The 21,873-nt window shown below is 39.1% G+C and overlaps 2 protein-coding genes across 2 annotated transcripts; both read left to right on the plus strand.

The window, feature by feature from the left end:
- The first annotated feature begins 692 nt into the window (after positions 1 to 692).
- Positions 693 to 3,746, plus strand: acot20 (acyl-CoA thioesterase 20). The gene is made up of 4 exons (XM_054619094.1): positions 693 to 864; positions 1,690 to 2,255; positions 2,348 to 2,550; positions 3,156 to 3,746. Exons 2-4 carry the CDS (start codon positions 1,799 to 1,801, stop codon positions 3,744 to 3,746), a joined length of 1,251 nt encoding a protein of 416 aa, XP_054475069.1. The 5' UTR covers positions 693 to 864; positions 1,690 to 1,798.
- A 3,598-nt stretch (positions 3,747 to 7,344) lies between these two features.
- gpr176 (G protein-coupled receptor 176) lies at positions 7,345 to 17,574 on the plus strand. Its single transcript, XM_054618995.1, is given in 4 exon segments — positions 7,345 to 7,573; positions 14,290 to 14,542; positions 16,339 to 16,964; positions 16,967 to 17,574. Coding segments are annotated over 4 exon segments (1,716 nt in total).
- Positions 17,575 to 21,873: the final 4,299 nt, after the last annotated feature.

Here is a 21,873-nt window from a genome sequence, read left to right on the forward strand (position 1 = left end):
ACATTTTGGTCATTAAAATGAAAATATATGCAGCAAGGTGGTTCAACTAATCAGATAATCTATTCCATAGGGGGAACATGTGTTAAATAGATAGTTTCCCATGACGCAGGCTGCTGTTTTGTCTTAATGTTTACAGGCCGATAACACAAGGGCATGCTCCAAATACCATGTACAAGTGATCAGAATTAAATGTTTTAGTACATGAAGGACGTCTTAACCTTTAAAGCTGTTCACTCTGTGCCAGTGCTGACATCTAGTGGCTACTTAAACGCCCTACAAACATGTATAGGCTCCTAAATTGAATATATATTATTTTTAAAATAATTATTACTTCTTAAAATTAAATCGTTAACCTATTTTATGTTGTCTTTGATAATACACAATAACTTTAAAATATCTCGCTAGTGACAACTATATGGATGGCTACATTCCACAGGGAGATAACCCCCTGCTTTCCTTGTCGCACTGCCACACATTTCTCCCAATATTTAATTTTTTATACTATTCAAAATCAATAGTGTGATATACGATGAACACACAACGTGTAGACTCACTTAACAAATAAACTGACACCAAAGCAGCTGATCCGAAAAACGGACTTCCCCCTTATTTGGCAAAGTGGTTGCGCCCAGTTGACCCCTTCTTTTAAATGTCTTCTGTATACAAACTGCTTCCTATTTGTACAGGTAGCATCATGCTTTCCAGTCCTTTTCTGTCTGGTGCAAGATAATATTTTGAAATATATTTACTGTATGAACCAAACCAGTCTATGGATGGCCAGTTGTAGCAGGACTTTATAAATCATGCTTTTATGTTTTGGTTGCTAACTACTCGTCGCAGGTTCTTTTTTACAATTGGAGACAAGTGAGTGGTGTGATCGTGACCTTTCGCCATGTTGGACTCTACTGTGTCCCTGAATGATCTTCACCATCAGCTAAAGACCCTCACTCTGTCATAGCGTGTTGTTAAACTCTCATATCTTCCTGGTTGGCTTTCTTGCATGTAGTTGTATGGCTTTGTTTACATGCAGTTTACTTCTGGTAAACTCTGAAACTTTTTTACTTGACCCTTAATGCCCTGTCAATCTATTCTATACCGCATACATCATGTTAGATAACATGATTTGGCTTCTTGTTAAATTTAGCCATTGCAGTGTTAAATATAGAAAATGCATTCATTCATAGAGAAGTACACTGTCCCTTAACCAAACAGCTGTTTCAGTGCTCTACCTTGCACTTCATTGTGTTGTGTCCAGGTTCAAGGCACTACAATGTGAATTTAAAATGCCAAAAATGTATAACAATTTAACAATTTAAAATAATGTTTTTTCCCTTTATTGATTACAGATTAATGTAGATGTTATGGCGATTCATTACATGGGCATAGGTGCCTGAGATTAATATACATTTGGGTCCCAAGAATTAAGTTTGAAAAAAGCCTTATTAAACAGAATTAATTAATTTGCATACGCAGAATATACATAAAATACACGTTCAAATATTTCAATTAGAAGAGAATTAAAGATTTGTGAGCATCCCCACAGCACCGTTTCTCAGTTAAACTATTTTGATACATTTACTTCGTGAAGCTGTTTAATGAATGAGATGATATTTGACGGAGCTGAGGCACACAGAGGTATATTTTATATGAAAACTATGACATTCATTTTATTCTTGATTGCCTTGACAGATGCAGTGAAAACATAGATGCACCAAGAAGACTAAAATAAAGGCCTGAGTAAAGGGAAGGGCCATTCATCCGTTACAGTGAGTCACTGCTCCCATCTCGAAGAGCTGAAATGGCTTACTCGCAGATCCGCCTGAAAATTCTCCCTAGCGTTCGTTGTCTCTTCGATAAATTGGTACAGGTAAAAGTAGAGGGACTCGCCCCTCACAAACAAGTTCAATTGAGATCCAAACTAGTTGATGACAGAGGGGTGATTTTCAAGGCTTCTGCCCTGTACAAAGCAGATGAAACTGGCCAGGTGGATGTCTGCCGTGCACCCTCACTGGGAGGAAGTTACACCGGAGTGGAGCCCATGGGTTTGTTTTGGGCCATGGCACCGGAAACTCCACACAGTAAACTCCTGAAGAAGACTGTGCTCAGCCCAACAATGGTGGAGATAGAAGCACTGAGCGGAGAGACGGGTGAGGTCTTATCCTCTGCAACTAACGAGAGAGGATACATGATTGAGGGGATGAAGAGAGTACCTGTGAAAGAGGGAAGAATACGAGGAGTCCTCTTCATACCACCGGGTTAGTTGTGTACTGTTGATGAGAGCTGACAGATCGGAAATTTGTCAGTGTTCTTCCTAACTTTCCCTCTCACTTTTAATTTTTTTCTCCAGGAAAGGGTCCATTCCCAGGAATAGTGGATTTGTACACATTTGGGGGACGTCTTACTGAGCCCAGAGCCAGCCTCCTGGCAAATAAAGGTTTTATCGTCCTGGCACTGGCCTATATGGGCTACGAGGATTTACCAAAAAACCCTAAAAAGTTGGATTTGGAGTACTTTGAAGAGGCTGTAACCTATCTGAGGAACCAGCCAGAGGTTAGTGTTGAAGATTGAAACAGTAAAGATAATCACATTTATAATATTTTACTTTCAATTTTCTGTTGCAAAATTTTTTGGGGTACTTAATTTGAAAAATGTGTCCACTTTAATTAATAATAAAAATAATATACAGTGATAATGTATGAGATACATATGCCCAGATTTTACTTAGATGTGTCAGTGTTGCCATCTACTGGCAACTTTATTATGGCACAATGATAAATCTAGAGCTAAAACAATTAGCTAATGAGACAGTGGACAGGAAATTATAACTGATTCTCTATTTCCAGTTTCTTGTTATGACAATTTGTTCATCTTATGTGATTTTAAACTCATTATGTTTAAGTTTTGGACCGATTGGTCAGGCAACATTTTTCAGTATTTTCTAAAATTATTTTAAGATGAAACAACTAACTGATTAATTGGGAAAGTAATCTGCAAATTCATGAGAACTATCTTTAGTTACAACCCAAGTTTGTTTGTGCTCTGGTTTCATATAGAATTGAGGCATGGTTGTTATGTACTGTTCTTATGAAATGGGACATATTAGCAGGGATACAATATTCTAAACATGATTATCAACCAAACACCTTTCTATGCAGGTCAAAGGTCCTGGGATTGGCATCATATCAATTTCCCACAGTGGCGGTTTGGCGTTGTCCATGTCTTCATTCCTCTCTGGGATCTCAGCAACCGTCTGTATTAATAGCTGCAGTGCAAATACAGCGATTCCTTTACACTACAAAGACACTGTTATACCTCCACTTCCGCCTGTCATAGAGAATGTAAAAATCACAGACTGTGGTCTTGTAGATGTACGCGATGCCTCACCTGACCCTTCCTTGGAGAAGAACAGGGCATCATTGATCCCAATAGAACGTGCCAGCTGCCAGTTCCTGTTTGCTGTTTCCGAAGATGACCACAATTGGAACAGTGTTTTTTTCGCCAACCAGGCGGCTGCTACCCTGAGAAATCAAGGCAAAGAATCTTTTCAGGTGGTAACATACCCTAAAGCTGGACACTTTTTGGAAGTCCCTAATATGCCTCATTGTCCATCTGGATTTCACGGTGCAGTCGGGACTGAGGTGGTGTTTGGTGGGGAGCCAAAGGCTCACTCTGAGGCTCAGCTGGACCTTTGGGAAAGAGTCCAGGAGTTCTTCAACAGCCACTTGGACAACAAGGGTGCTTGTTAGCAAGCAATGCTACATCAATTGTATCAAGCGTCCAAGAATGGCCGTCATTAGCAATGCTTAACCTTGCCTTTAGATTCTTATGGGTGAGGGTTTTTAAAGGGATACTTAATTATACTGTTTGAGTGTTTTTAAGTTGAAGCTTTGGACTCTTCTCGAGCTGAAAACAAACTCAGCATACTTTGGTTCCAACTGGCTTTTTTTCCAATAGGCTTCAATGCATCTCACGACGCAAAAGCATGTATACAGATATCATTATTTTTCACAGCAGATATGATGACTTGTCATAGCAGTAAAATCACAGGTGGAGCTCACGGCAATAACAACGATGCCTTTGTTGTTGCAGTTAGCGAGCATGTACAGTACCAGGACCCTGATGCATGTAAATGGTATGTGGCCATCACTACTGTTATTAATTACAGGTGTGTTTTTCCTACAAAGAGGAGACAATATGTCTGCTGTGAAGAATACCTTTATCTCACTTTATATATAACATTTATAACATTTCTTATTTCAACCATATTACTAAGCTATGGGTACTAAAGTAAAACTTAATTTGATCTGCAGAATTTCCTGCACTTACTGTACTTTTGTTTTTTTATAAATAATGTGGTGTCACTGTTGAAGGTTAAATGCACAGGAAACAATTTAGATGATAAAGTACACTTGTTATGCTATATAACAGTATTAGGCTATTTCCACACAGGTGTTTCAGCACTGTTATACAAAGGATTTCCGTACTAACAAATATCATATGACTATTCATGTACACTGGGCAAGTGGGTGCCAGTGTAAACAGAAAGTAGTTGCCTAGTAACAGAAAATACAACAGAGTATTATTGTACTGTAAGGTAGTGCTTGAGATACTTAAGGTCTTCCTCTATACTCTTATATAAACTCAAATAGACACATTTTGTGGGAAAAAGTTTTATTTTTCAAACTTAGTTACAACCCTGCAAGTCTTGCTCTATTTATCTCTCACACACATCAAATTTACTTTAAAATGAACACTTACAAATATTTTCTAGACACACATCTCACTTGTTTCGCCTAGGTTTTGTTGTTGTCTGTTTTCACACTTGTGGCTCTGTCAGGTGGCTGGAAGTCCCTGTGTTACCCGAGAGCATTTATGCTTTTGTTCGTTTACAGTTTCTTTGTGAACGTCACAACAGTTGTGCAGAACAAAATAAGCATTGATAAGAAAAGGGAAGCCCTTGACACACCCAAGCTAATCGCTCCAATAACTACTGCTTCCTCTGCATGTAGGCAGTAAAAGAATGGAAGCAGAATTTAACTACAAAACAGCTGCTAGTATAGACAACCAGGTCAGCTACGCCTATAATCCGTTATCCATGTTGAATTAACCAGTTGTAGTCGACCGTTAATCAACGCTGTTGTTGTTTGTTTTCTTCATGGCAACGTGACGAATCAGGGAAAGACATGTCATGACTACTAAAACCCAATCAAGTAGCGATTGCTCTTTAAGGTCCCCCAACCCAAGAGTTTTCAAACTAACACGGCATCGATAGAATTTGAAAAATGCTAGGCAGAAATTCTACGCTGGGCGTAAACGTAGTAAAAGATATGCGTTTTAAAACAGAAACGTAGTAGTGTGGATGTAGCCTTATACTAAGCCAATCAGCATCATCTCATTGTTTCAACCTGTATTCACAATGCCTCCTCTTTCACCAAACTGTGACATTCATTAGTCTCCCAGAATAAAGTCCATGATTCATCGTTTGTGTAAATGTTGATATAGTGGCAGCCCCGCCTTCCTGCATTTATCTTTTACTGTATGTCTCTTACACATAATGAGAGATATGTTTAGTGAAATACCATATAATGTGAAACAAAAACATATATTTTTAATGAACAATAATCCCATTGTTGTGGTTTTATTCCCATGTGAAAGTTCAAAACCTTGAAATTCTACATGAAGAGCTTTCATCTGTTTCAAAGCGAAGTGAATTTACTTTGATGATGTAAGCTTTTCTCCTAGGGATTTTATTAACAATGTAGCCCGCATCAAAGAAATGAGTCTGATTCTGAAGTTGGAGACAAAGACGTCTCTTTAGTTACATCCACCTGAATGAACAACATAAACTGTCTTTACAGGGAAAAAGACATTTGTTGAGCCAATGTCAGACAGACATCTCTAATGTGATGGATGCTTGAAATTAGAATACAGGACATGTATTTTCTATTACAAGCATTATTAAAAAATAATTAGTTGAGATTCCTAAATCTCTGCTTCATTTCCAGAAGATTGTTTTTTATTCTAGTCCTGCTCTACTGAGTCTTTCTATGTTTGGATAATCATATTTTATCCTGATCTGCTTCTCTAAAATTGGGTCCGTTTGAGCATCTCCTCACGGGTCCCGTGCTTGCTTACACAAAGTAGACAAACTCACTGCTATTAAATAAAACATAGAGTAAATTATAAAATGCTGTTTTGCTTTCCTGAGGTATGTCCTCTCCTATTTTGGTATTTTCAGCAGACCGAAGAGGAATGTCACAAGTTCCCGTGAGAGGACAGTCTGAGAAAGACAATATCAGCGTTGTTGTTCAGGTTAAACCCAATGTACTGTCAGGTTACCTTTGTATATCTTTAAAAAAGAACCTTGTAAGAGTGACAAACACAGATTGATAGTGTGCCTCATTATTACAAAAAGTGCATACCCAACCCATGTAAACTGTTAAACCTGGTCTCTTTGATACATTATAGGTTCAGAAAGTGTGACACAAAAACTTTAACTTTAACCATCTTTACAGACCAACATTATTACTTCTCAGTGTGTAATTCGGCCACACTCAACCTTCCTCCCTTGCTTGTCATTCATAAGATTCAGTGGAGTTCCTTGGTGCCATAAGAAGAGGAGGGGCTCCTCCTCTCCAGTCTTGCACCCCACGCTGCGAGATATTCAGTAGCGAGGCTCTCCTCACCAGTCAGTCTACCAGTTAACAGCCTCTGACAGTGGCAGCCTGAGTACCAGCCTGTCTGGCACAGTTTTCTTATTACCATCACCCCCGGACGGCTAGGGGTGATGGTAGTGTTTTTTTTCTCTGCGGATGCATGCGGGCTCGTTTCCCGCAACGGACACTTTTTTGGTTTTAGATGCACTGGGTGTCACAGGAGCCGCATCCAGCTAACCTCACTGCGCACGGATATCAGTGAGCGATTCCTGCCATGCATCCGCAGTGGAGGATTACGGGTCATGCAGCATAAGGCTTGGCTTTTTTTATTTTTATTTCCCTGTGTTTTATCATCTATGATCATAGCACCATGTTTTTTCCAGATTTATCAGACATATGTACTGACAAAAGATTACCTCATTGCTGGCAGCTGCACGCATTGCCTACCTGTGTCTGTCTCACATCTTCACTGACATCTCTGCTTGCAAGCTGTGTTTTGTAGATATTTCCCCCCCGCTCTTCTTCTTCTTTTTTTTTTTTTTTTTTTTTTTGCAAGGCATCTCCATCACCACCACCACCCCCACAGAAATGCCACTCCAATGCTGGCTGCTGACGTCCCGCCAACCTTCTTAAAAAAAAAAAGAAAAGAAAAAAAAAAAAGCCGTCAGGATTGCGGGAGTGAACCGACATGGATAGTCGGAGCCGGGCTGCGACGGTCGGAGACGGTGCAGCCAATTTCACATCAGCCCACCTCTGGCTGGATCTCCTGAACGCTTCCAGCCCGCCGACGTGGTGGGACAGCAGAGCACCACACGAGGGGACCGGGCTGGATGAGCAGCAGCGCCTCATCCGAGAGCAAGCCTACCGGGACTTCACCACCACCATCCAGGTTTTCATCCTCATAGGTTCGCTGCTCGGTAAGTCACCTCGTACAAATAAACGTATTGTGTGCATACTTGACAGAGAGGGCCCCAAAAAACACCTAGAATCCTGCAGATATGGAAAACATACTCAGGTTTTTATTAAATTACTACATTAAAAACATCCACTAGCTTCCCCTGAAACTCAATAGTTTGATTCCCAAATATCGGTCAAGGGAAACCCTTTTATGCAAGACTAATTTAAATATCCGAGGAAATTTGCAACACCAAACAAGTCCTCCAAAAGAAGCCCAATCATCAATGCTTATAAGACTTTCTTATGAAGCAGCAGTATGGTGTTTTATGTACCAACATGTGAAAAGATGGTCACTATCTTTAAGTTTAATAGGATTGTATACATTTTAGTCACCTTCATCTTCTTAATAGCCCAATTCATGTAGGACTTAAACCTGAAACACACAATCTGACTTAAACAACTGAAAACCATGATTAGAAACACAGAAAAAACAGTGCAAACTGCAAGCAATTAATCTCATTTAGCCATATCGGTTCACTAAAAAATGTCACAGTGATAATGTTACTGTTCCATTGCTAAATTGTAAACATCATAACACCACAGCCCCTTTAACTTGGAAAAAGCCAGGATGCACTCTCATTCCTAAAATGTTCAGACTTTACTGCACATCACAGTGTGGGATGGAAGTATTTTTCCTTGCATGATGTAGGACATGGTGTGCTCAGAACTGTTGTTGTCTGCACTATGGAGTAAAATAGTGTGCATTTATGCTTTTGTTCGTCTTTTGTTTGTGCTTTTGTGACATCACAGGACTCTTAATCTTGTGTTCTCTGAATATGTGTCTGTTTTGCATTTATGTATTTGTTTGCTGCTAACTTAAATATTGGATATTAAACAGAAGCGTTACATAAATATATTTATTAAAACATTCAAAAGTCAAACATGGACTTAAACAAAACTTCTAACGTTTGTTGGTGCACATTGGCAAAAGCTGTGGTGGTAAACTTGACAGGTGTTGGCTACCTATTTCACGATGAAATTGGCAAAACCTACCGTACACATTTTAAGCTTCTTTCAAGCCAAATATATACTGGCTCCGTTACAAATCTTCCTGCTTCTGGCTGCTGCTGATGATGGAAGTGAGGAAGGAGCCTTGTGAATTGACGGACCGCACAGACACATCAGTCTGACACAGTTTGACATCCCCTCCATCTCATCTGCAGCCAAAAAACATAATGCTGCTGCCTTAAATGATTGCCGCATATGAAAGCGTTATTTGTCACAAATATGGCTACAACATCCTGCCTTCTCACTGCTTAAAACACACTCAGTCATGATTGTTAGTGCTGTTTGGAAAAGTATGGGCTCAATCATAAGCTACATAAATAGTTCACTGAGGCAAAAAAAAGAAAAAATGACCAAATAACTATTGCTCTGACTCAGTACCACTTCCTGCTGTGCAGTGCAATGTGGCAGGGTCAGGAAAGCATGACATGAATGGCTGTGCAATATGCCTTTTGGCAGCATTGCTCAAAATGTCTTCTTTTTGCTCTGTATGTTGTGTATATGTCTCGGTAAACGTAGAATATATATATTATTTTTTTCCTTTCAAACAACATCATTTAAATGTGCAAAATGTAAGATAAGGAGGAAATCCAGTACATTACTCTTAAAAGAGGCTTCTGTCTTAAAGGCAGATGTTCCCACAGGACCTGAACGCACTGCTGCACGATGTAAACAAAGCATGTAATAAACACAGGCATGACCCTTGAACATTTTCACAAAAGGATTCTAGAGTGACGCTGTAAGAGTGAAATCAGTTTTGATTAAAGAAAGGAATGATGCCAATTATATTAATACTTGTTGGCCTTTTGCTAATATAATAATAGTCTCAGGCGAGTGAACTGTAAAAGGTGAGCATTGCTTTTTCAGTGACTCGGAGTGTGCGACCATTAATTGAAGAAGGCAAAATAACATTAAAGAATAAATGCATCAAATACTTGAATCAATTTTAGGAACAGTCACCATTCACACAACCACGGTTTGAAGAGTTGTTTCGTTCAACCTATACAGCAAAAAGAAATCGAAGAAATTGTATTAGCAACAATGAATAATAACTGATGATAGACCAGAGTGCTGTTTTTGAGTTTTCGATTTTCATGCTGCTTTTCAAGATATCAAAAAGGGTTTTGTTGTATGTTAAAAGTCAGCAGACATCATCAGACAGCACTTATTGTCAGGGATGCTCAAGATCTGTTGGTTTCATCATAAAGGCACTTTTTTTTTCCTTGATGGGGGGAATTCATGAAGGAAATCTGTATGACTGACTGAAAAATGCCAGCAATTTTCCTGTAAGGAATGTATGATGCATGATTTCAAATCAGGTCATGTTTCATACACGTTTAATACATCATAGAGGGGACTGAAAATAAATTATAGGTTATAAATGAATCCTTTATATCTGTCATTGTAACTCACCCTCATTGTCTGTGACACGCAGAGATTTGTGGAGTTCAAAAGAAGATGTGTCTTCATGTTACATATAACTACACATAAAAGGACTCACTATGGCAACTCATTCAATGGTATCACTGATGTGAATGGTTAAAATGAATACGCTGTTTGTTTTTTTTGGCTGCACTTTGTGTTGGTGTTAATCTCATTTTGTCATTATTTATATTTCCCCATTTTACCCCACAAGTAGATTTAAGGTTGGAAAAAATAATCCTACCCCACACATTCTGATTATTCACTGGCACCCCTTAAACTGACTGATTAACTTTCCAATGAACTTTGGAAAGATCTAGGCTAGCTGTTTTCCCCCTTCCTCCAGTCTTTATGCTAAGCTAGGCTAAAAGCCTCCTCTTTTATGAAAGGACAGACACAAGAGTCATCTTGATCTTCTCATCCAACCTTCATAAAGAAAGCAAATTCCTCTATTTACCAAAACATTGAACTAGTCTATTAATTGTCAGGCAGTTATGATTTTTCCAAATAAAGCATGGATCAGAGTTTGAATGATTAATGTGCCAAAGTGTGCCAGCACCATCGATGAAGACCATTCATAAATAAGTCTCTCATTGAAACTAAAGTAATTGTAACACCTCAGGGATAGAAGAAGGTGTTAATGATGTTTCACACTTTGAATTTTAACAGCTAATGCTACTATGTTTAACACCTGGATCAGTCGATAACAGCAGCTTGTGTTGAAAGGATGCAAGGACGAGATTTTTTTTTTTCTTCACGTTGCTGCTTTTTGAACTGCTATTCGTTAAGTGGAGAAAAAGCAATCATGTTTAGTGCTTCCTCTTTCTCCCCAATGGCTGCATTGAGTGTGGTTGCCAAGGTGTTTCTCAGTGCCAAGTGAGTATTTCAGCCACAAAGGGACAAAGTGATTTTAAAGAAAGCACACGCTCTGATTATACAAGAGTAAAGGTCCCAACGTTGTCTTCATGAAGGTCCTAACAAGGACATATTTTATTAATTACAGTCATGTGAAGCACTTTGCAACGCAGGACTTAAAAACTGCAACACAAATGAAAAAAAAATCAATAGATGTACTCAAAAAGCAATTCAATGCCATGTACGATTTTCAAACACAAAAGTGGCATAATGAATACCATAATGCTTATAAAGGATATAATGAATGACTTGTTCATTACAATCTTAAAAAATGGACACATGCAGTATTTAGTCCTGTTTGTTTGTTTGTTTGTTTGTTTGTTTGTTTGTTTGTTTGTTTGTTTGTTTGTTAGGTGGGAAATGATTTAAAACGTGCGTAACAGAGCATGTTTTTCTAAAATTAAATACTGTGTTGGAACTGTGATCCCACATACGACATATCACTTGCATTGCAACACTGGGAGGGTGTGACATCACACCTTTGCAGCTGTACTAAAGTCAGACTCAACTCCTGTCAAGAGGCTCTCTCTTTGCACTTCTATTACCTGTAAATACTGAAAAGTATCACTTCTTTTCACTTATCCAGTTAAATATCTCAACAACTGTTGGATGGATTGACATGAAATGGTGTACACACATTCATGTCCCTCACAGGATGGATTGTAATAACTTTGTTGATCCTTTGACTTACATCTAGCGCCATCTTCAGGTAATGACTGAATACCTGCAAATTGAATGACACTCCCATCAACCGCAGCTGTACTTTGTGTTTCGTACTAAGTAGCATATATAAGCATACTTAACTAAGATGACTAACACTGTACTTGCTTAGCATCGGCATGCTAGCATTGTAATTGGAACCACGTTAGCATTTGAGCACCATTGTACCTATGAACAGCTTCACAGAGCCGCTAGCATGGCTACAAACTTCTAACGTCTTAATTAACGTATCCACAATATTTTCCTAACGTAAACTAAGTGTTTTAGTAACCTTTCTTTTACCATACATACATTATACATACAAGAAATTTCAATTTACATCTGCCATTGATTGCCATCTGGGGGTTTGCAGAATTGTCTGATAGGGGTGCACATCGGGAAACACAATTAGATTGTTTTGCAAGGTAAAACAAATAACCTTTTTTGTCATTTACTTTGGAGGCTGTGTTGCATTGTCCATATTTCTCTCTTTGTTCTTTTGAAAAGCTTATCATATCTTAATCATTAGCCACAATAAACAGAAGTTCCAATATCAACACAGGGGACTCTGTACATGTAGGAATCTGATATATATATATATATATATATATATATATATATATATATATATATGCCGTAAACATCCTCTTTTGTGTAATGAAGCATTTGAAAAGATGAGTATTTGTGCTAATTTCATGATCCCATGTGAGTCCGCCTCACAGAATGCAGAGGCTGAGCATTAATTACCGTTACATTAGGGATTCCCCGAAACACTACTCTGGTGTGCTTCTCTGAAATCCTACACAGTTAGACGGCAGTAAAGCACACCGTGTCCCCTAAAACAGCCTGCTTCCAGCTCCATCTAAAAGCTCTCAGGCCAAGATTCAACAACCTCATCCACCATAATTGATTTTTATATCTAACCTTGCTTTTATAGCTTTTATATCTCTGTAAGCTGTAGTAACCACATTTTTTTCTTGCAATTGATGGTAAGTGCTTGTATTTCTGACTGTGTCCTAAACATTTACAGACATCAGAAACAAATAACCTTTGAAGAAATAACACAGTTGTCCTCTCCAGAGAACATCTTTCTCCGTCTCTAACAATGAGAGCACAGCTAACACTCTGTGGGTAATTACATTTGGAGAGGCTGGTACCACGTATCGCTGTGTGACCTGACATCAGTCAGCGAGCCGCAGGAAGTATGAAGTTCACCTTTTAAAAACCTAATTAGCAATCATTACTGTCGTATTGCTCCGAATTATGGAAGGATCTTAACATAGAAACTCCACAGTTCCCCCGCTTGCCCCTGATCGTGTTCTGCCTCTCTCAGTTTAAGTTTAATTGATTTCTTCACATTTCTTACAGTTGCTCTTGAAATTGTTACAAATCAGTCTCTGCAAAACCAGTATTTTACACAAAACAACTTAAACCTAAAAGACCACCATGTCTTTTGGTTTTTCAAAGTTGCAAGAGTACAAACTGCACCTCATGGTTTTTTTTGTTCACTGTGATTTGGACATTTATATGTCCACAGGTCCAGAGCGTGTTGTGTTTTCTTCTGCATTAAGATGCAGATCAGCACAGTTCAATATTAACAAGGTCCTCTTGCAAAGCACAGAGAAAAAAATGTGTTTTTACTTGCAAATTATCATTTACAAATTTCACTTTCTCCTCAATTTTTGTATTGTGAATTGTTAAACCAGCCTGAACATGCATTATCGGTGTCTTGCCTTGCCATGTGGCGCAATTTTTTAAAAATTGTTACCAGTTTAGGCCTTAAAAATTAACCAGTTCATCTGTAAATTTAATGATGTTGTATGATTTAAGATGAAGAGCTTGGAACCAATAGTATATTATATTATATTGTTAAAGCTTTACTTCTCCCTCCTCGTTTATCCAATCCTTTCACTCCTTGATTTATTCTATCACAGTCTCTGTGCTGGATGGACGTGAGGAAGACATGGTAGATAAAGCATCAGTCCATTCAGTGCTCAGTCACATAGATTAGACGGATAATCACCTTTCTTTCATACCGATGGGCAATTTAGTCTCCAGGCGACCCAACTATTTCCTCTCTGAACTGTGGGAGGAAAATTAAGTTCTCAGAGAAACCTAACTCTAACAAGCATGACAAGAGGATACAGAAAAGATCTGGGGCCTCAAACCTTTATAAAAGTTTCAGTTGTTAAAAGTTGTTCACACAAAAGTTCTGAGAGGTTTGCTCCAATTTTGAAGGTTTTCTTCCTTTAGTTACATTCAGTTGGACAGGTGATGACAATATAGATTTGAGTCCTTTTACACAGTGAAAAGCTAAAGTTTAACTTCAAATTATAACATTGAATGATATATATTAACAGCTAAGTCAGCTTTCCCTTATCATTAAACAGCCTCAAAATAAACCAGTCTGAACGGCTCTGCCAAGATAATCTCTTTTGTTGCATGCTGCATACCAGATTAATCTGCCAAATAAACAAGATATTTAGGACTTATGTGGCTTGTTGAAAGGCTTTTTTTGTAAACATTTTAGTAGAAAAAAGAAACCTAAAATTAGAAAAACAATAACAAATGGCAGCACAAAGGTTTAGAAATCAGAAGACAAACTCATTAAATAATTGTTCCCTCCTCCCCACAGGAAATGCCACGGTGTTGTGGTGTACCTGCTGCACAAACGTCTTCAAATCCGTGACCAATCGATTCATCAAGAACCTGGCGTGCTCGGGTATCTGCGCCGGCCTGGCGTGCGTTCCCTTCGACGTGGCGCTCGGAGCCAGCCCTCGCTGCTGCTGGTGGCTCCACACTCTGCTGCTCTGCAAGGCCATCAAGTTCCTCCATAAACTCTTCTGCTCCGTCACTGTGCTCAGCTTCAGTGCCATCGCACTCGACAGGTCAGTGATTTATACACATAGTTAAAGTAGACAGAGATGATACAGTCATAGAGTATTGTGGAAATTAAAATTGTTGCTAAACAAGAAAGAGATCACTCTGTCTCTGAGAAGGACGAGAGTTGTGCTTTGTTTTTTGCTCACTTCAGCTCTGCAGATTTGGAATATTGTTTTGTTGTAAGGGGTTAAATTGAGAATACTAAGCCCCTATTTAATTAAAGTGATCTATTACCACTAACACAGACTACACTAAGGTAGCACTATCCAGTTAGCATGAAAAAATAATGTTAACTGTAGCGGACTAGATATTATACACATCCAAAAGTTAATATTGGATGACTTCAGTATATAACAGCTACTGCACTAATAAGCCTCATTCTCCATAATTAAAATCCATGAAAGACTTCACCACTCCACATAACACAGTATAACACATGAAAGTTTGAGTATAATTCATTTTTTATGGCGATTGCAGTCGGATCATGTATTGTTGCAGCTTCACTTCAGCCTTAGTTTCACTGCTACAAAGAGGATTTTGCCTCCCTAGCAACTAATACAGTCAGAATGCTATCAAACCAATGAATTATTCATTTTCAAGGAGGGCAATCGAGGCTGTGTAAGTACAGACTGCAGCAGCTTTAGGCTGGTTTACACACACATACTCAGGAACTAGCATGTAATGATGAAGAGACAATCTAGGCGAATAAGCAAGTCCTTCACACGATTTCTTTTGTTTGATATTAAGGGACAACAACAGGATGAGACGCAATCTGCATATAATTGAATATGTAGGGCGGAAATTAGATCTAGTTTATAGGTGTGGTTTAAAAAAAAACCTTCTGAACATGTTAATAAACCAAATAATGGAGAGAAAATCTGTTCATCCCATGCCAATAAAGTTATGTTAAATATGCACGCGTTTCCTTTTTTCCCTATTTAATAACCAGCTTGCAGGTTTTTATGTTGCAGTCATTTTTGGGGGGTTATAGCATTATTTGAGAAGTTCAGGCAACAAAAAATTAACAAAGATACCATTGTTAATGATTTTTTATCTTTTTTTTTATCTCTTTTTTTTTGTTGACAGAATTGTCTTTCTTTTAATATGTTAATTCTTTATAGAAATATGCAGTGACAACTCAAATTAATAAGCCTCTGTTAGACAGTAACACCAGAGGCTAAAGGATACATTTGGTGTCTACAGATTTGACGAAAAACAACTGAACCTCTTTCCTTTTTGTCAGTATTTCAGCTTATATAATAGGTGCATGAATTTTCTCTTTCCAGCAAAACCACTTGAAGCTCTACTGTGATGAGAGGTCCAGTTTTTTCCCAACTTACATGATTAACTAAACGCCCACTAAAAATAATGTAAATGTATTTTTTAAAACAGGATGTGGATTCTGTTATGAATCTGAGCATTTAAGGTGCGTTTATTTTTAATCTCCACTTGTATTTCAACGTAAATTTTATAATGAGAGCTCTAATAAGCTGAAACAGCGTGACTGCATTCAGGCAACAACACTTTAGTCAGACAAAAGGTGTTTTTCACAGCAGACGTTTTCACTGGTCATTGAGAGAAAAGCACAGCTGTTACTGATAAAAATAATGAATAGCTGAGATGTAATCAAGTGATTCATTAAGCCATGACAGTGTGATAGTGAGCATACACAATACAAGGATTCAGAAACTGAAGCAGCTAAATGGAATTCAGCCCTCATTCTTTTATTTTAATACCTGGTATTTTTCTGCTGTGACCTGTCAAAATGTATACAAGTCCTTATCTGTCCCTGTGTGTCTAGATACTACTCTGTTCTGTACCCGTTGGAGAAGAAGATCTCAGACGCAAGATCCCGAGATCTGGTCATCTACATCTGGATCCACGCCACGGTGGCCAGCCTTCCTGTGTTCGCTGTGACCAACGTGACGGATGTATACGTCACCTCGTCCTGCTCTGACGACCACGCCCGCTCCATGGGCCACGTGGTGTACGTGTTGATCTACAATGTGACCACGGTGATCCTCCCCCTCGCTCTGGTCTTCCTCTTCATGCTGCTGATCCGTAGAGCGCTCAGCGCCAGCCAGAAGAAGAAGGTGATAATCGCGGCGCTCCGGACTCCCCAGACCAGAATCTCCATCCCGTACGTGTCCCAGAGAGAGGCTGAGCTACACGCTACTCTGCTGGCCGTGGTGCTGGCCTTCTCAGCCTGCAGCGCCCCCTATGGGGCCTTGATGGTCTATCGCACCATTTTGGCAGACACTAAGGAGCTACCCATCTCGCTGTACCTGACGGCCCTCTGGCTGCCCAAGGTGTCCCTGCTCACCAACCCACTTTTGTTTCTGACTGTGAACCGCTCGGCGCGTCACAGCTGGCTGGACCTGCTGGCCAGGATTCACAGACGTTACAGCCGCCGTAACGTGGTCAGCACCGGGGTCTGGCCTGTTTGGGAGCGGAGGGTGTGATCGGGGAGCCGGTGGGACTGGAGACAGCCGGCCGCTCCGGGAGCCAGCTTCTGGAGATGTTTAACATCGGCCAGCAGCAGATCTTCAGGCCCTCTGAGGAAGAAGGGGAAGAAGAGGATGCAGAGAATGAAATCCCTTCTCAAGTATCCGGGGGCTGCTCTGGGCCTAAAGAGGACCTAAAGGGTGGGTCAAGACTAGGGAGCTTCAGAGGGGAGGTGATCCCCAAAAAGGATCCACTGCAGGGGATAGGTGGAGGGCTGGTCATCACTAAGGACGGCCCTCCTTCAATCATAGCACCCCGGGCCTCTCCGGTCCACACATGTGCTTACGCCTCTTCATCTCAGGTGGCCCCGGCTACGCCTACAGAAGCTGAGGACTCACCACAGTTTGGTTTTGGACCTTTCGAGCTGCCACCCCAGTGGTTACCAGAGACCAGGAACAGCAAGAAGAGGCTGCTGCCTCCACTGGGCAACACCCCCGAGGAGCTGATCCAGACCAAACTGCCCAGGCCGCGGCCTGAACGGAGAATCAGCAGGAACAACAAGGTCAGCACCATCCCCACTGTAGACCCATGAACTACTCTGGCCTACGACCTGCAACACTGTAAGAGACTCATTACGGGGAGAGGCCACTTGGGTTGGCCGGGCCCTTACAGGATATTGACGTGTCAGGCTGCTCGGTGAGATGCTTGGCTTCTTTTGGTTGATTTAACGCGTTGTTGAGGTCCAGGTTTTTCCACTTTGCTGCACAAAAGCTATACGCCTGAAGCACTGCAGTTTTCTTATTGGACGAGAATCAATTTCATATTAACATTTACAATGCTGTGAGAAATGTGTGTGCTCAGTCCAACTAAACTACGACTCGGTGCAGATCAAATGCCTTGATTGAGGACTCCTACAATGGCTGCATGATTATTGAGAAGGCAGATAGCATTTTGAATCTCCCTGTTTTGATTAGAGCTGGCATCAGTAGTTTAATGAACACTGTACAAATCCAATTATCCTGAAAGAGATGCACTGATACAGTATAATATATTTCCATAGCAAAAATCAAGCGAGGATATTGAACCTCCAAAACAAAACATTTTGTACTCTGTTGCACTCTGTAAATGAACACGTCTCAGTATCAGTCCTTTAACTGAACCCTTTGTGGGACTTTTTTTTGTTACCATGTTTTACTTCACGTTTTGGGATTAACTCGCCCTTTTGCTGGCGTTTTTTTTTTCCAAGTCTCACTTTTGGATAATATTTAGATTTCTTCTTATGTGGTAGATGTTTTTGTCATTTGAACTTTAAATGTATGTGGATTTGATAAAGAAAATGCAGATGTGTGTCAATACATGTTAAAAGGATGTGACATTTTCAGAGTTTAACTGTGTGTTTAGACTTGTTTTCTGGAACACAAAGTGCAGCAAATTGTAGAATATAAAAAAAAATTATAAGAATAAGTAAAGAAAATCATTTCAGTCCCCTTTGATCAATATTATTGATTTCTCCCAGGTTTCTTGAAAATTGCTCAATCAAACGAAATGTAAAATAAAGCAAATAAGAGCTACAAGCGAACATTTTTATATCATAAAATAGTGTGTGAAATGTTTTTAAATTTTCAGTTTATCTGACTTTGTTTCTGTCGGCTCTGTCTCCTCTGTGATGCATAATTCAATAGTAGCAGCCTCAATCTGAAGCTCTGGCTGAGGTAAACAGAGCTGGGCTGAACTTCAAATATTTGTCAAGCCGTAACTCCCTTCGGGGCTACCCACAATCCCCTGCTATATCCACAAAGAACCTGAATCTATGCTGCATCCTACCCGTGCTGTTATCAGGCAGAATTGTGCAGTCATGCCTGACTGGAAACAGTATCCATTGCTGCTACTTAAAAGCAGGAAAGAGATGAGTAACATGTTTGTTCTTGAACGTCTGCTTTGGTGATGACTGTATTAGGATGTTATTGAAAAATACAGTAGCTGCTATGGAAGATATACAGCACTGAGCCCAGAATGCTGCTGTTTCAAAGGGTTACACGAAAAGCAGGAATATTATTGATTTATATCTGGTGTGAGTGTTTTACTATATTCTGGTGTTTGCTCATAATTTCCACCTGATTTGATTCAAGGCTTATTCATTATTAACCATTAAGACCATGACAACAGAGATACAGTGCAGTATATATACTATATATATAGATAGAGAGAGAGAGAGAGAGAGGACACAAAATTCCTCAAAGGTTAAAACGGTTTTGGTAATTTCACAACCTTATTTCGTATTCATGTCTGGCTTGAAGTGGGCGGGGCTCAGTAGGAACAAGATGTGTTTTTACACCCCAAACTTTGACCTTGTCTGTTATTCAGTCAGGTAATATAAATGATTACAGAGCAATGATTTAGATTTTAAACCTTTTTTTCATGGGCCTTAAAGGCCTCTGTAACTTTGTAACTGAATTATCGTGAGACGCCAATGTTGAACAAAGTCGTTCAGTTTAACATTTATTCTTGACATTTGCAACAGCAGTGGATCTCACCACCAAGTTGATGTTGTTCCTGGAGCTTTCGATAATATCACATGATTTTCATTAGCCGATAGAGTTGGCCCAGTTGTGGGATTGTTTGTGTTCAAGTTTACATTTTTTTTTTTGCTCATCACTATGATGAATTTGGTCTTTGATGGGAAAGCAAGATCCATTTCGTAGCTGTGCTGGATCTTTTGGTAAAATATGATCTTAATCAGCATCTGGGTCAATAATCAATGATGATCTACATTTCCATGACAACTGGAGCTCCATCTGAGCTGAGGCTGAGGAAGATCATTTGATATGGTTTAAAGCTCCAAAGCAGCTACTAAACTGACTGTCATGATATATATGTTTTTACTGTTCACTTAATTGGTGATCATTTACAGTATGTGCTCCATTTGTTTGCTCCACATATTTGACACATTTACAGTGTTAACATAATGCACCATAAGTATAGCATCCTTACACAACTACTGCACCATGGTAGTAAAACTCCAGTACTTATTTTTTTCTCCAGAGAAAAGCTATAGTTTTTGTTGTGTTTTCACAGATTTTTTGACTGATGGGGTAGTGAACGTCTAGACTTATTTCTAAGAGATCAGAGGCTTTCTGCCTACGCAAAAGCTCTAATGTATTCTGTCAGTAGCACAACCACTTGGTTTGGACAACCAGCAGCATTGCGATAATAAAATTCAGGTTCAATTCAGTTCGTCAGAGTTTCTCTAAAATCTGCTTTTATTAGCTTGAAAAGATCTCTCGTTAGCAGAAATAGCAGAGGGAATCAGGGTTGCAACATTTTACACTATAACAAATTCTAGCAGCTTCAATCCAGACTGTAAAAGTAGACTTTAATCTTCTTTGCCGTCTGTGTAAGAAGGAGCACATGAGCAGCAGAAGCAGGAGAACAAAGTCTCTGTTTGTTATCAGCTTTGGTTTATTGTAATCTAAGCAGGAATTGTCGTCAGTAGTTTATTTCATGTCGTCACTGGTATCGTCATCCCCGTCATCCCTTACCAGTTATTCATGTCCATGGAAAAGTCCATTATGGAAAATGGTATTGTATTACTGGTGCAGTCTTAAGCCAGTGGACACAATCAATTCACTGGTGTTATCAAGGAATAGAAGACAAACACAACAGGTAAGAGACAGAGATTTAAAGGGACATGAACAAATTGTACTGCAATTAGAAATAATACAATATAATGCACTAAAATACTTTAAAGGCCCTGTATAATAGGATTTATATTTTATTTTTGACAATATAAGCATTTTAATGAAAACATTATTTAAACTGAGCAAAAGGATCTAAAAAAAAAGATAATGCATAAATATTCAATTTTCAGACTCGCTTGTAGAAATGTCATCCAGTCGATTTGTTCATAATTGTGTTTATCCTAAAGCATATAATGAAAATCCATCCAGTCTGCATTTGAACTGGAAAGACTTCACTTAGGATGTTTCTCATTTGAATAAGAGGAGATGCTATTTAAGCTCACTGCCATTTAGGGTCCACTTTGAATGGACCTTCTCCTCAAGTTCAGTTCAGTCAGTTTACAGTTACAAATTCAATGTAACTTTTAAAATGAATTGAATTGTATTTTTTACGTTTTTCTTATTAAGACCCAGCGTTTAATCAGTAAAGATGCGAAACTTGAGCAAAATGCTGTTTTATTTGTATATTTTAAAAAAATGTGGTTATTGTTCAATGAAGTAAAAGTGTGTGAGATTTATATATCCCATTGATAATCACTCTTGACACAGATGGTAGTGTGCTGCTGATTATGAAAAACAAAACTGGAATGACAGCAAAGAGACCTAACAGGTAAGCTCGTTTGAAGGACAGTTTACCCAATTAACAATAGCAAATAACGTACCTTTAATAGCACATCACTTTTTCCATATAAACTTTTTCTCCTTATGAATGTGCCATTTTAAAAATATTTATTTCAGAATAAAAAATATTCTTTTGAGCCTTTTCTGATCTGCCAACTCTGTTTTCTAGGCAACTTAGCTGTGGCCCACTGCTCCTAAACGCTTAGGATGTGTTTAATGCAGGGGTCAAATTTCATGTTTGTACCAAGGTCAACATTGAATGAAGAATCACAAACAACAACAGGTGTCTTGTATCAAAGTTTGATGCTTTTCAATGTCACGCTACTTTTGCCTTCAACAATACTTTCAAAGCCAACAGAGGTCGCTTGCCACAGGAAATGTAACATAACAACCAAGGCTATCGTTCCGGTGAGAACAGTCTCAACTTTTCAAGATCTATGTCTTTGTAAATGTGAATTCATTGGGAATCAAAATGTTCACAGCACGACTGCGACCGAACCCTTTAACCAGACGTGGAGGAAGTATTCAGGTCC

This window comes from Anoplopoma fimbria, chromosome 18 (genome assembly GCF_027596085.1).
Source record: "Anoplopoma fimbria isolate UVic2021 breed Golden Eagle Sablefish chromosome 18, Afim_UVic_2022, whole genome shotgun sequence".
Classification (NCBI taxonomy): Eukaryota; Metazoa; Chordata; class Actinopteri; order Perciformes; family Anoplopomatidae; genus Anoplopoma; species Anoplopoma fimbria.